General features: G+C 52.4%; 1 protein-coding gene across 7 annotated transcripts in view; it reads right to left on the bottom strand.

The window, feature by feature from the left end:
* Positions 1-14,695, bottom strand: part of WRN (WRN RecQ like helicase) — an 83,479-nt gene that overhangs the window by 45,296 nt on the left and 23,488 nt on the right. For all 7 annotated transcript variants that reach the window (XM_069104936.1, XM_069104932.1, XM_069104933.1 and 4 more), the window contains exons 8-15: positions 12,386-12,596; positions 9,316-9,661; positions 6,152-6,232; positions 5,553-5,682; positions 4,966-5,041; positions 3,508-3,575; positions 3,135-3,243; positions 899-967 (exon numbers count right to left, since the gene is read on the bottom strand). In XM_069104936.1, the coding sequence (XP_068961037.1) occupies positions 899-967; positions 3,135-3,243; positions 3,508-3,575; positions 4,966-5,041; positions 5,553-5,682; positions 6,152-6,232; positions 9,316-9,661; positions 12,386-12,596 (1,090 nt within the window). The remainder of the gene's footprint in view (positions 1-898; positions 968-3,134; positions 3,244-3,507; positions 3,576-4,965; positions 5,042-5,552; positions 5,683-6,151; positions 6,233-9,315; positions 9,662-12,385; positions 12,597-14,695) is intronic.

The following is a 14,695-nucleotide window of genomic DNA, read 5'->3' on the forward strand; positions in this document are numbered from 1 at the left end:
GAGCTGTGCACACAGTAGGAGCTCGGCCATCCCCTTGCCCAGAGCTGCGCACACAGTAGGAGCTCGGCCACCCCTTGCCCAGAGCTGCGCACATAGCAGGATCTCAGCTACCATTCCAGTCTTTGCAGGAACTATTCTTTCCCACTCTTCTGTTCATTTTACTCTTCAGGCCCCCATCCCATTCTGGCTTTGTTTTTTAAGTTAGTGAAAGCCCATCTTGAAGAAGAACACGACAAGCTTCCCCCTCCCCCACTGAGGGCTTCTCCAATGGCTCACTCAAGTGACAGAAAGGCTCTATTACTTGGGACCAGTGTCACTGGGACTGCTGGCAGCACAGGTTAGTGGACTCCATGCTGGACAAGGAGTCCAGAGACTCCCCTTCTCAGGCAGGATTCTGTGAGTGTGATAGCAGGAGGTTGGCCTGATACCTTGAGAGGTAAATATTAAAACCTTTAAGAGTTCAGAGATACACTAACATGCCAATGATGAAAATGGGGCAGAATACACCATGGCCCATCCCTGAGCAGCTCTTCATCCCCCACAATGCCAGGCTGGCACCTCCCTAATGCAGGGCAGGGGCCCCACAGGCCCCACAAGCCAAGAAGGCCTCAGCGACAGTCTGGGTTCCACCAGGGCTCACTGTGCCAGCTCCCACTCCAGAGGGGCTCGGCCTGTGCCTGAGAGCAGAGGATACATAAAGAGCCTCTTGTGCAGGAAGGGGGACAAAGAGGGACAGCAGGAGGCCAGCACTCTGCCATCGGGGCCCCCCATTTCCCACGGACGGGACACTTCAAAGGTTAGAGAGACTTTACCCCACAGTACAGGAACACAGGAAGCCCTCTACCTTACCCAGGCTGTTCAAACAAGAGAACGTAGTAACAGAAAACAGGCTACTTACACTTTAATGGAATTGATGACGTTTTCTGACTGAGCTGATCCGAGGAAACAAGCTTTAACATTGGACATTCTGAAAGAAGAAAATTCCGAGTGGATGCTCCAGGAGGTTCTCAGGGGGCTCCTTCCTTTGGAGGGGCCCCAAGAGAGCACACTGTCTCAGTCAGCCATTGCCCATGGACTTTTCCTGGACTGGTCACTGAGGGAGGTGACAGTGGGAGACAGTCTGTGCCCTCCCAACAGGCACAGTGCTAAGAAAGTAGGGTCAGAGAAGAGATCACAGCAGAGGGGCCCCTGAGCTGGCTGGAGACATGGAGACATAAAAGGGACATAAAAGGATTCTCAGCGACCACAGAGAGCAGGGGGGCAGCCTGGTCTGGTGCATGGACACAGGAGGTGGAATTTGGTGAGATGCAGGAAAAGGCCAGCAGTCCTATCTGGCTGAAAGCCCTGGACCGAGTGGGGCACTGAGAGGAAGGCCATCTGAGGGCCTGAAGGCCAAGGGAAGGACACTGTATTTTATGAGAGAGGCAATCGGGGGCCACTGAAAGTGCAGTCAGGGACGTAACAAGGTCAGATCTACATCTGGGAAGATGATTTCGGCAGTTGTGTAAAAAATGGACTCCAGAGATGAGTCACTCGGACAAAAGCACCAATTACTAAGCTCTTACAATAGACCAAGGGAGAATTTCAGCTGTGAGTAGAAAGGACGGAGCCAAGGGAAGAGGCCCTCTGTACACAGAGTAAGGAAGACGCAAGGATCAAGGGTGACCACGTGGTCACAAGCCTGGACGACTGAGAAGATGGAGGGGAGGCAGGCTTAGGGAGTAACGAGATTCATTCCACTTCGAACCTGCAGCAATTGAGTGTGAGAAGACACCTATCTGGAGACAGACAGGATGGGGGCTCAGGAGAGGAACGAGGGTTGGAGTTCCACCTGTGGAGTCCTGTGCATGGGGATGATGTGAAGGCAGGTGAGGTCACCAGGTGAGCCACGATAGAGAGGACGGGAAACAGCAAACAGGCCGAGGCCTTGCGGAAGCCTCAGTGACAGCACTAAGAGGTCTGGGGCCTGCCTGAGGCCTGCCTCGGGCCAAGGAAGGGAGAGGAGCGTCCAGAGCTACAGCAGCGCCACGGAGGCTGAGGCCTGAAGCAGAGCGGCTGGCCGTCAGGGCGCGGTCTTGGAGAGAGCAGTTCCAGGGAACTGATGGCACCAGGAGTCAGTTCACCAGGGGCTGACTGGTTTGGGTTTAGGGTCTTTTTATCCATCTTACACTTAAGCGTGTTCCTTCCCAAAAAAGTCCCTACAGACAGCCCAAAGAGGGCGGGGAGGAGAGTACTTGGTTAAGAGTGAGTATAACTATTCTAAAAAGAAGGCAGGGTTTTTTTTGTTTTTTTTCTTGTTTGTTTTTGCTTTTTGGAGGGGGGAAGGCGGGGCAACTGGGGTTAAGTGACTTGCCCAAGGTCACAAGGCTAGTGTTAAATGTCTGAGGCCGCATTTGAACTCAGGTCCTCCTGACTCCAGGGACGGTGCTCTATTCACTGAGCCATGCAGCCGCCCCCAAAAGAAGTCATTCTTAAGATGAAACATTTTAAAATGTCACAGTTCACCTAAAAATGAGCTTTGCTGCAATGTACTCCAGTGTAACAGAGCAGACCAGCTGGGGTGTGAAGGCAGGGGCTGCTTTACCTGATTCTGCATGGGGCCTGGAGCCCAGGACGAGGCAGGAGTGCTTCCTAACTACCACAACCCTATGCCCATGCCGCCCAAGGGGAAGGCAAGAAGCAAGCTGGCAGAATCCTACATGGTTCCCGGTCCTCTAACTGCGTCTGCTTCCTGCTATGTCCCCTGAAGACACAAAGGAACACGAACATACATGTTCCTCAGATGGGCTTTGACAGAAAGAATGCACAGCCATGGACCCACGAGGGCACGGTCCTCTTTCAAAAACTTCCTACAGTGAACACTCACTTTCTAACTCAAGTACAAAAGGAAAGGCCAGTGAGAAAGGAAAAAACCTACCACGGACAGCTCTAAAAACACAGGCGATGCATGATCAGGACAAACACAATGAGCAGACCCTCCTCAAAGATGCCCTAAGAGGCAGGGCAGACAGGTCTGAGCAGGGCCCACACTGAGAGGACAGCTCACTCTGATCAGATGCTTCTCCTTCCTGGGAGAAAACAGAACTCCCGGAGGGGAACAAGACGAGGCCGCTGACGGCCGACTTCCAACTTACTTGAGCTGAAGCACCTGGTCTTCCATCAGAGAGATCAGAGGAGACACGACAATGCCGATTCCGTCAACAAACACGGGAGGAAACTGGAAGCAGAGACTCTTGCCGTACCCTTCCGATGAAAAGGCCCGCGACAGGACAAAAGGGACGAGAAGAGCCGACATGCAACGTTTTTCCCACAGCATCCTCTAGCCCAGATCTAGCACTCCCTGCACGGGGGCGAGGGGAGCCTCTTCCCAGGCGCCTGGGCCTTCCATCCCCAGCCCCCACAGCAGCCTCCAAGTCCAGAGGCTCAGTGACAGAGGAGCTCTTAGCACACCACGGTTTCAACTGAAAACATAAGTTTGATACAGATACGCTGTTCAGCATGACATACCAGTAGCCATGACTACAAGGTTATCTCTTCTTTCTTCTAGAACTGAACGGATCACTCTCCACTGCATCCTTGCAAGGGAGGAAAAAATGGGGAAAGCAGACATTAGTTAAGTGATAAGAAGCCTCAAGGAACCACTTCACACCCAGGGCACATGGCTTCATTCCCACATCTGTCCTCAAAGGTCCTCACTGATCTTGTCTAATAATGGCCTGTTCGGCCAAGCAAGATGCATCACCAGAAGACTTTCTCATTAAAACATCTTTTTATTGGATTGGCACAGATCAAAAGCTTGATTCAAGATACCTGGGCGTCCAACAGAGAACAAGGAGAGCCTAGGGAAGAAGGCCTCGGGAGCCTGAGGCACAGGTTAGAGTGGCCAAGCCAGGGAGCAGGTTCGCCTCCATCTGTCCCCCAGAGAATGCACAGAGGGTGCCTCCTGGGCTCACTGATGCCCAACCGCAGGGTAAACTCTGGACAAGAAATGAGTGTGCCTGACAAGAACCCTGTGAGTGTGCTCTAAGGTGGCAGGCCAGCAGCCCTACAGGAAGAACCAGGTCAGAGAGAGAACGAAGCAAAGCTGCTGCCCCTGAGCCCAAAAGCACCGGCAGGACCCGCCCCATGGAGCCCCCACACCCCAAAGACCAGCCTTACATGGTCTTCTCCCACAGCATGGCTGTGGTTAGTGTGCAGGCCCTCTGTCTTACATCTACAGGCACACGAGCATACACACAGGCAGGGGTAAGTGTGTGAGTATGAGTGAGTGTGTGTGTGTGTGTGTGTGTGTATGTCATGGCGGGGACAGGGTGGTCACTGGCTTAAGATGACAGAATATTAGATTCAGAGCTGGGCCAATCAAATTTAATGCCCTCAATTTACAGAAGAGGGAAATTAAGGCCCATAGGGGCAAAGTCACTTGGCCAGGTTTATCAGATGGCTAGTGTCTGAAGTGAATTTGAACTCGGGTCTTCCTGACTCTAAGACCAATGATGTACCCACTACTCCAAGCTGCCTCCACAGCAGACATTCATAAAATGGAACTGAAATTATTTCTGTCTTTAAATTGGTATCTGGGAATGAATGCCCTACCTTCTTTTTTTTTTTTTGCCTTATTTTTTTTTTGGAGGGGGGAAGGCAGGGCAATTGGGGTTCAGTGACTTGCCCAAGGTCATACGGCTAGTAAGTGTTAACTATCTGAGGCCGGATTTGAACTCAGGTCCTCCTGACTTCAGGGCTGGTGCTCTATTCCCTGTGCCACCTCCCTGCCCCAATACTCTACCTTCTTACCAGCAATAACCTACATTCCACAAATCCAACAACACCAAAAAGCACCGCCAGTAGGGAGGCAGTCTAGGAAATGGGCCACATTATGGCTTTACAACCAAGATTAAGGTTATGCATTTTTCTCTGCATTTTTCCTCATTAAGAAAAAGTCACTGAGTTAAGTAACGAGATACTCACGGTTTAAAGCTGGAATGTCCAAAGTAGGTCTTCAGGCAAGTGACTTGCTCAGCCGTAGGGGTCGGTAAGGAAGGGTCTTAAAACAAAATATTTGAATTTAAATTCCAACAGAAGGATATTTTAAGGGAACAGGAGGAAATGTAACTTTTATCCTTTTTTTAAAAAGGGAAAGAAAAATCCAGTCTCCCTGCTTCAAATTCCCCCTCCCCGGGACCTCATACCCTTTGCCAAGTGGCAGCTGAATGACCTCATCAGATGCCATTTGGATCACATGGCTCTGGCCCAAACTCTTCAGCTGCTCCCCAACGTTCAGGTCAAGGTCACAGCGTCCCAAGGCCTGTCCACTCTCCAGGCTTCTTTCCCATTGCCTTCCTGCTGCCCCCAACACCACCGCCACAAACCTTCTGCAGGCCTCCCCAGCCCCCCTGCACACACATGCACACACACACACACACACACAAACACAGCACACACACATGTACACGCACACACATGAACACAGCACACATGCTCACGTATGTGCACACTCACACATGCACACAGCACACACACACACACACAACAGGGACACCCCCACTCTCCTTTACCCCATTCATCTTCCTCTTCCTCCACAGCTTCCTCGTCCCCCTCGTCGGCGGCGAGCTGGGCCTTGCCTTCTGCTTCTGGCGACTCTGACCCGTTCTGCTTCAACTTGTCACGGTCCAAATCTTCTACAGACTGAAAAAGACAAAGCAAACCGGCCCCATGGCCACTTCGCTTTCCTCCCCACGTGAAGGGAGGCTGTTCCCAGATGGTGCACAAGCCAGCCCTGAGGCCTCCAAGCCCCCGACAAGGACCAATTTCCGACTGGGATTAATACAGAACAGAAGAATTCCTGAGAAGGGACTGAAAACACATTTTGATTTCTAGGACCAAACTTCATTTTTGATGAAACTTGGCAAAAAATGTTGAGTGTTCCAATTCATCTTTTCCAATAGGTCAGTACCTCAAAGGACAAAACTTGGATAAAAATACTGGCATTGGAGCCCAGCTGGAAGGAGGGACAGCTGGTCCCACACCAGCTCCTCTGACGGCCGGCCTCCTTCAGGAGCCTGTCAGAGGCAGGGAATCCCGTCTGTGTAATCAAACCGCTTTCACATCAACATCCACTCACGTTTCTACTTCAATATCAGAACCGAAAACGTACTTTAAGCATCTGCATTTCCAGATCTTCATCACTCTCAATAACATAAGAAACATCATGAGCATCCATCACGGAAATTAGGTCCTAGGGGGAAAAATAAATGATTCTGTGAACTGAATTTATTCTTTCTTTTCTTCTATAAAATCCATTTACTATTTGTTTTCTTTTTGGAAGCAATCAGGGCCACGTGACTTGCCCAGGGTCACACAGCTAGTAGGTATCTGAGGCCGCATTTGAACTCAAGTCCTGCTGACTCCAGACCCTGTGCTCTCTCCATTGTGCCCCACTGCAGTCCCAAAACTCATTTACTACTGACTCCACTTACAAAAGAAAGAGATTTTCATGGAGTCCTGTTCCTTAACATAAGGGTAAGGAACTGATTGCTTCATTCAATAAACATGCCCTGAGCACCTCCCATGGGCCATCGCGGTGCCAGGCACCAGAGAGGAATGGATACGAAGCAGCCATTTCACTGACACAGCAAAACCCATCAGAGAAAATCCCCTCGGCCAAGCGGGCTTGCCAACAGCTCTGCACTCTCCAGCCCAAGAATGCTACCAGGGCAAGGCGAAGGGAGAGCAGGGCTGGCCGCCCGCCTGGATCCCGGAGCCACCAAGCAGCAGAGAAGGGCAGGGAAGCAACTCTTTCTGGCTTCCAGATGAGCCCTCTCCGGCCAGGCTGCGCGTCGCCAAGGACGGAGGCCAGGAAGCAGTGGTGGCTTCAGTGGCTGAGAGGCACCGGGCCATCTGCGCGTGACCAGCTGGATAGCTTTGGCATTAAAAGCTAGGGAAAAATGAATTCTGGAACTTCTCTAGGATGACTGGACAAGGGCACACTGCCTAGTTATGGCTTTGCCAGAAAAGACAAGGATCTGCTTCCCATAAGCTACAGCAAGGTCTGGCACCCATTTTTCTACCCATAAATGGCCCACAAACTTTCACTCCTCTTTACTCGGCATATCCTGGCCCGCATGCTCCCTGTGGTCTCCCTCATCAGACTGTGAGCTCCCTGAGGGGAGAAGCCTGTCTTTGGCCTCCTTTTGTATCCCAGGGCCAAGCACAATGCCTGGCACGCGGGAAAAGCCAAACGTTCACTGACTGATTGAATAAGCCGGGTGTGTAATGAAGGATAACCGCAACAGCACAAGGTAAATACACAGCCATTCAGAAGGGGAGCCCGCAGATGAGAGCAGGAGAGCCAGACAGGCGCCGCTCCTTCTGCGGAGACAGACAGCCTCTCCTCACCTTCACCAGGAAGCGGTCAGTGAGCCGGGATCCTGGGCTCTCTGCACCTTCAAGACACTTAAAGTGTCTCCTGCTCCTAACAATGGCCAAAGCCTGCCCACTTCCTTCTCATGATGAAAAAGAGGGTGTCCCCATGAGGTGCACACATACACACATGCACACACGTCACAGGGTGCTTCACCTACTGGGGCCATAGTGAAGGAGGCTAGGGAAGCCGAGGGACCCTCTCTTGGCATAATGAAGGAAATGTGGATTTTCCACTGTGAGTCACTGAAAACAAGGATGTCATTCTTTTCCACCCAAGCTTATAGACCTAAAGACAGCTAAAAGCTCTCTGTGGGCATCTGCCATGAATCCCAGACCAAGGACAGCCTCTGCCTTGGCAGAGTGTAAGCTCCCAAAGTGGAAGGGCCACCAGCCACCAGCACCCTTTGAGAGTGGGCTAAGAAAGAGCCTGAGGCTAAAGGCCCTTCACTGGGCCTGCAGAGGAGTGGATCTGCAGTCTGAGGACCTGGGTTCTACTACTCATGGATCTCAATGCCTGGTCTGTAACACTGGAGGGGTGGGGGGGGCTCTGAGGCCCCTCCCAGCTCCAATCCTTCTGTGCCTCTGCCCCCAGGGGCTAGTGCAGAGCAGACCACAGGACTGCTCTGACTGGCACCTACAGCCATTCACAAAAATGAGGCCACTGCACTGGTCCTGATGGGACCTCTCCATCATCTCTGGTAGTGATACCATCCATACTGCGCCCCCCAGTCACTCAACATCATAAATCGATTTTGCACAATGCTTTAGCATATTTTAGTAAAGACAGCCTGCTACAATCCCATCAGAAGAACAATTGAGCTAAGTCTGGAGAGGCCCGTACTTGGCTTTTACAGTTTTTAGTGGACTCTGAGACGTAGTTTCAATAAATAATTACACAAACACACTGGAGAGTCATTGTAAAAGTTGTCCTTAAACAAGAAACATCTGGATAAGTGGAGTGGCTGGAACTCTCTATCAAGAGATCTTGAAATTTTGGCAAGAGAAAAGCTTGAAAATAGCAGAGAGTCCCATGCAATTCAATGTGACAAGTCATAGATATTACTATAGTTACCAAACCACTTATAATAAACACTGAACTTTGAATTTTTTAATAGAAAACTGAAGGGAAAATGGAGTACAAATAACCAAGAAGATTTCTACTGATTTCCAAACCACTAAAAATATTAACAGAAAAAAATACTGGGTGGGGGAAAAAAAGCTGCAGCAATTTAAAAAAAAAAAAAGAACTTTTGGAGGAAAAAACTCGAAAATTGGAATGGCTTCAAGATGACAGTGTTTTCTGCATCAAAGATTACACCGCAGTGCTATCTGCAGCCTGAATTTCACAAAATGGGCTTATGGACCCTGGAGGCAAAAAGATCTCATCAAGCAAATTACCTAGAAACTGAAACTCCTGGGGGGGAGGGACAAAATCACAGCAGAAGTATCACCCAGGCTTTCAGGGAGACAAAGAAGCTGAAGACAAGCCAAGGTCAGCATCACCAAAAGTCTCCTGCGGCTAAGACAAAGAAGCTCTGCCCCTCTGGGTGATGCTGTCGTGGTAAGTGACCGTGAAGGCCAAGGGAGCTGCAGCCCACCCCTCTGCTCAGAGACACTCCTGAGGAAAAGACCAGAGGAGACAAGCACCTGTGAAAGACAGACCCCAGGGCCGGGAGAAACACCAAGTCAAGGCCTCTGCAGGCGTGGGGACCAGAGGGTCATCAGCAGGGTCACAGGAGGACTCCAAAAAGATGGACGACCTGGCCTAACTGACAGCAAAGTCACTTCCCCTCCCGGCAGCCGGCCAAAGGCTGAGAGCAGGCTACAAGGCAGACGCCGGCCTCCTCCTTGCCCCGACTGCGCAGAGGGCCGTGCTAGCTGCCCCGCCAGGGGTACCTGGTCAGACACGTGCGTGGCTTCGCTCAGCTCCTCCCGGGCCTGCTGCTCCATCATCTGAAGCTCGTATTCAGTCACATCCAGGGACATCAAGCACACCCTCTCCCCGGCATCCTCCCTTCCACCTGCAGACCCAGCAGCGGTCAGGTCCTCCCCATCCTGCAGGCTGTGCCTTCCTCCACACTCAGAGGGTTCCGATCCGGCCCCAGGGCTCGGCTCCTCCCCAGGTTCAGGGCCATGGTCTGGTGGGGCATCCCTGAGGGGGCTCTGCGGGCCGGGAGCCACAAACAGCGCAGTCCTTAATGCCCCCAGGTCTTCTGAAAGGCTCTTCAGTAACTCGGTGACTCTGAAGTCGGGGGGGAGAGAGAAATGGCACAAATTAACTGCAGGGCCACAGTCAAGGCTCAGTGCTAACAGTCATCCCAGAGCTCTCCCCATCTCTCATTTGCTTCTACAAGGACACAAGGGGCCAACCCAAGAACCACAAAGGAATACCCAGACTTTGCCAAGTTGTCTCGTTACCAATGACACCAACCAGAACAGGCTTCTGAAAGGGGGGATTAAAAAACTGGACATCAGCATGGAGGAGGACACTTAGGGTCACAAGGGAGAGCAGAGGCCCCTCCCGGGGGGCAGGGGCGGGGGGGCAGAGTTCAATAAAAGTGCCAGGGGATTGAGCTCAGATCTCTGAGAAAGTCTGGGATATGCATCAGAAACAGACTCTTCAGTCATCCAAAGACCAGCATAACCAGGACAGAATTTCACTTTTCCTAAGAATCCCATCACTTTCGTGAATACATAATCATCCAATTCTGATGGGCGCACCCTAAAGAACCAGCTGGGGGTTAGCAAGGCCTAGATCCTGACTGGACAGGCCAGTGCTCTGACTGAAGACAGGAGATGTGAAGAGACCTTCAAGGCCACATAGGCCCCTGATCCCACTCCAGCTCGGGCCTCTGTACCTCCGCCGGGCTGTCCAGAGGGCTGCAAAGCTGCCCTCACCCTTCTGCTCCCAATCCCTGTTCTCTGAAAGCAGCTCAGAGCACCTTGGGCAGGACGTGTCTGCTGCTCCCTCAAATACCTGTCTTCCTTCTCCACCCCTCAAAGTACAGGTTTTACTTTGTGTATACCTAGACAAACAAATTCCCCCCAGAGGACACAAGCAACTGGAACAGATGATTCTGTCTTTGCCTCTGCAGCCCCAGTACCAAGCATATCACAGGTGCATAATAAATGCTTAACAAACAAGCAGCAGCCTGTCCCTAGTCTAAGAGGCTAGTGCCGCTTTCAGATCAGGAGGTCTGCTTCTCACTGACCATCTCCACCACGGCTCTCAAACGCCTGCTGCTAAGCCTCCTGGGAAGATGCCTCCCCCTCTAAAAGCCCGTGAGCTAGGCGGCAGAGTCCAGGTGCAGGACAGAGTACACGGCTGTGAGTGATGGCCACGGGGACAATGGCCTGGTCTGGCTCGAGGCCTTCCTCCATGTCTCTGGGGTAGAGGGCTCCACTCCAGCCACAGAGGTCATTACAGCTACGACATGGGCACTCAGATGCGTCAGAGAACAACCCAAGAGAAGCATGTTGCCTGGATCTTCTTGTAATTCTTCAGCAGAAAGGCATCTCCTGGTTCTCTTCTGAGGCTCTAACCCCAAGCCCAAATCTCCTCAGCACTCAGGGACTCTAACAGGTAGAGGCAGGACTAGGAACAGTTGCCCCATACAAAGGTGGGCGATGGAACAAGGCACAGAACAGTGACCCCAGAGGGCTTGAGAAAGGGAGGAAGGGCTGCTGTGACGGACTTGGAAGGCCAAAGACGGGACTGTCTATCTGATCCTAGAGTAACAGGGAACCAGGGGAATGTCTGATTAGGGAACTAACAGATCTGAGCTTCTGGAAAAGCCTTTTGGCAGCTGTGGGGGACGGACAGGAATGGGGAGGAGCTCCAGACAGGGATGACCAAAGGAGAAGCTGTGTTTAACGGTCCATGCTAGCGCCGTGACTTCACGGGCAGAAAGAGAGGCCCCAGACGTGTCAAGGGAAGGTCTGGGCGTTGCTCGGGTAGAGGTGAGAAAAGTCACGGACAACATCAAGGCTGCAAATGGGCAAGCAGAAGAATGGCGGGGCCCTCGGCCAGACCACGAACACTTGCTCAGTACTTCCGGGCCAGTAACCTGGCTGAGTGCTGAGAATACAGATAATGCTGGCAGTCTCTGCCCTTGAGAAGCTCACAATCCAATGGGGAAGAGACCACAGAGAAAGAAGCTGAAAACTCAGGGAAGGGCAGCCAGCACGGGGGCACACGGAGGCCCAGGGGGGTGCCACAGACAGGTGGGAGAGAAGAGACAGCCATCCTGGGAGAGGGAGGATGGGCCCCGGGCAGGAAGGAGCCGCCAGCGTGAGTGAGCTTTTGGGGCACGTGACGAAGTCCAGAGAGCGTGGCCTGATGGGAAATGAGAAGGAGGCAGGTCCTCGACAGAAACAGTGTCGGGAAGATGGGTGAGCTCAAGAGGAAGAGAAAGAGATCCTTCTGAGCACAGTGAATTCGAGATGTGAGAGCTTTACAGAGGCCACATTTCTGAGTAATAACACAGGCATTCGAGTTTGCAAAGTGGAAACGCTCTGCTTGACTGCACGCAGACAGTCCCTGTCAAATCGCTTGCCTTCCCAAGGAAGGGGAAGGGAAGGAAGAAGGGAAAGGATACAGAATTCAAAACTTTTTTAAATGTTAAAAAATTGTGTTCACATGTAACAGAAAAAATAAAGTAAAAATGTATTTCCTCTTTTAAAAAAAGTCTGCAAAGAAAGAATTTTACAAATATCTCCTTTTACCCTCACAACGACCCTAAGAGCAGGTACTATTATTTTACAGACTAGATCCACACAACTAGTGGGTGGATGAGACTGGATCGGAACTCCAGTCTTCCTAATCAAATAATGAAACCAGGTGCCAAGAGTCCGCTTACTCTGGGCCAGAAGACTGGGCCCTTTGATATCAACACACTTTCTTAGTCCCCCCAGCATGTCCCTAGAAATGTGCCCAGCTCCTCTGACTGCGCCAGGAGATGCCCACCGCTCAGAGCTCGGGAAGCAGACACCTGCGGGCCGTCCTGGCCTTCCAAACCCACGGCACAAAGAGGACAAGACAGACCGCCAAGGAAGCACGTGCCTCTGTGGCTCGCCACAGGGTCTCCAAGGACAGGAAAGGCGACTGGTCACATCCAGCATCTCCTCACAGAGCTCCAGCAGCTGCTTCTTCACCTTCTCAGGAAACTGGTCGGCCTCTGCAAAAACCAGGGTTACGCACATCAGCCAGAGTGCCGCAGGGTCAGCACAACAAGCGCTTCCCAACAGCGGCTCTCTGCGTTGATCCACGTCCTTCGCGTGCCCACCCCCCCGCTCCCTTCCACCAGCAGGGACGGGGAAGGCAGCAGAGCAGGATGAGCGCGATGCACGTGAGACAGAAGTGAGGCAGAAGAAGGCGCACTTTACCGACCAAACCCACACATCCTGTCTGCAGAGTTCTCCTGGTCCAGCATTAGTCCCCCTCTCCCTGCCTCTGACTTCATCTGCTCTTCAAACATGCTTTAATGATCTGACCACGTCTTTAAAGGAGGCCTAGACGACAAACTAATCTAGGACCGTTTCAGAGGAAGCGATCTCAGGCAAGAGGACAGAATCGTTAAATGCTCAGAGAGGTTGCAGCACAGCCAGCTCAGATCCCCCTCCAATCAGAAATGAAGCCCCAAGAGCCGGGTCACAACAGTCACCAGAGTCCCCCGACACGGCCACTTTGGCAATCCCTGTGAAGCCTTCCTGCGTCCAGAGCAACGCGGGGATGGCTGGGGTCTGGCTTGGCTTTTGGGCCAGGCCTGAGCAGGCCTTCCAAGCTCCCTCACACTCTGGGACACGCAGATTGATCCAACCACTGCTTCTTCAGCCACCCTGTACCCATTCCCCACCCTCCAAGGCCACCCTGGCCCTCCATGGGTAGCAATGCCAGCCTCTCAGACTACAAGCCCCTGGAGGCCAGGGATGCCTCCACCTCTACATCCCACTCCCCAAGACTTCAGTCACAGGGAGCCCGAGCTGTCAGCCCAGGAACACAGAGACCAAAGAGCACAAAACCACGAATCCTCTCCACTGGTCTCTAAGGAAAGCCACCACCTGGGTGAGGGCTTCAGGTCTGCAGCTCACTTGGCCTGCCGTCTACAGAGGATTTTAAAAGTTGGAAACCGGTTATAACTAAGCCCTCATTCTCTAAGTTTTCTTCTCTACATCATGGTCTTCTAAATGAGAAGAAAATATCACTAAAATAAGGAAGAAAAGCTGCAAAAATGGCACTCGGGTGTTAATCAAAGCAAAATAACTAGTTTCCCCACACAAAACAGTCATAAACAGTCCATTCTAACTGAGACTATTAAGCCTGAGCCACTGGGCCGCCTGGCCCCGGACCTTTGCGAGCACAGAACTCAGACTGTGGCAGGGCTGCTGGGCAGGGCCCGTGCCATCCGGCAGGCTCCAGAGCTCTCGGCAGGGGCCCAAGGCATCCCCTCCCTCCTTCCTATCTCCAGCCTGTTGTGCCAGAGCACAAGAGTGCTGGTCCCAGGATACTGGGACTCACCTCATCCAAAGAAGAAGCCTGAGCGGTCTGTACGTCCCGCTATTTTCATGTAGGACAGACTTCTTAAAAACCCCCAAGAGACATTGTTGGCACTGGGCCGCAAGGACCCAAGCGCTCCATGGGGCAGCATGACATGCTGAAGACACCGGGCCCAGCAAGGCCAGGCCAAAGCCACACCAACTCTACCAAGCAGTCCTTCCCAACAGAGCTGGCAAAGCAAGGCCTCAGAGGGACCAGCATCTGGGCCACAAAGTGACGGACGCCTCTGGCTGATGCGCTTCTGCCTCAGGGAAGGAAGTAAGCATTTTCTGAGCACCTGCTATGTTCCAGGCACCATGCTAAGCGCTTCACCAATGTTCTCTTCTGGGTACAATGTGAGGACACTGTGCACAGAAGCAGGGAAGCAGAGGAAGTGGGCTGCGGGTCCACCCGAGTCACAGCTCACGTTAGCAGGACATTGAGGACGGCCGCCAGTGCCATCCGTGCTAGCGCTCAGGAACGTCAGGAATGTCCCCAGGAGGGCAGTCAGCCAAACCCCTGGGGCCAGTTAACATTTTAGCCATCAGGACTCGGGGAAAATTCCACGTGCAACCAATGAACTCTGAGCAAGGCACACTGAGGGGCAGAGCCTGAGTTATCATCCCAAATTATACAGCAGCCTGGCCAGCCTATGGAACTGTGAATGGCCTGGCTCCTCAGGGGCAGGGCTGTGCCATTCGAGGCCTCTGCATCTCCAGGGCCTGGGACACAGCAGCTGTT

Source organism: Petaurus breviceps, unplaced genomic scaffold, assembly GCF_028583685.1.
Source record: "Petaurus breviceps papuanus isolate PSGF00001 unplaced genomic scaffold, PetGlider_PUasm1.0 689, whole genome shotgun sequence".
Classification (NCBI taxonomy): domain Eukaryota; kingdom Metazoa; phylum Chordata; class Mammalia; order Diprotodontia; family Petauridae; genus Petaurus; species Petaurus breviceps.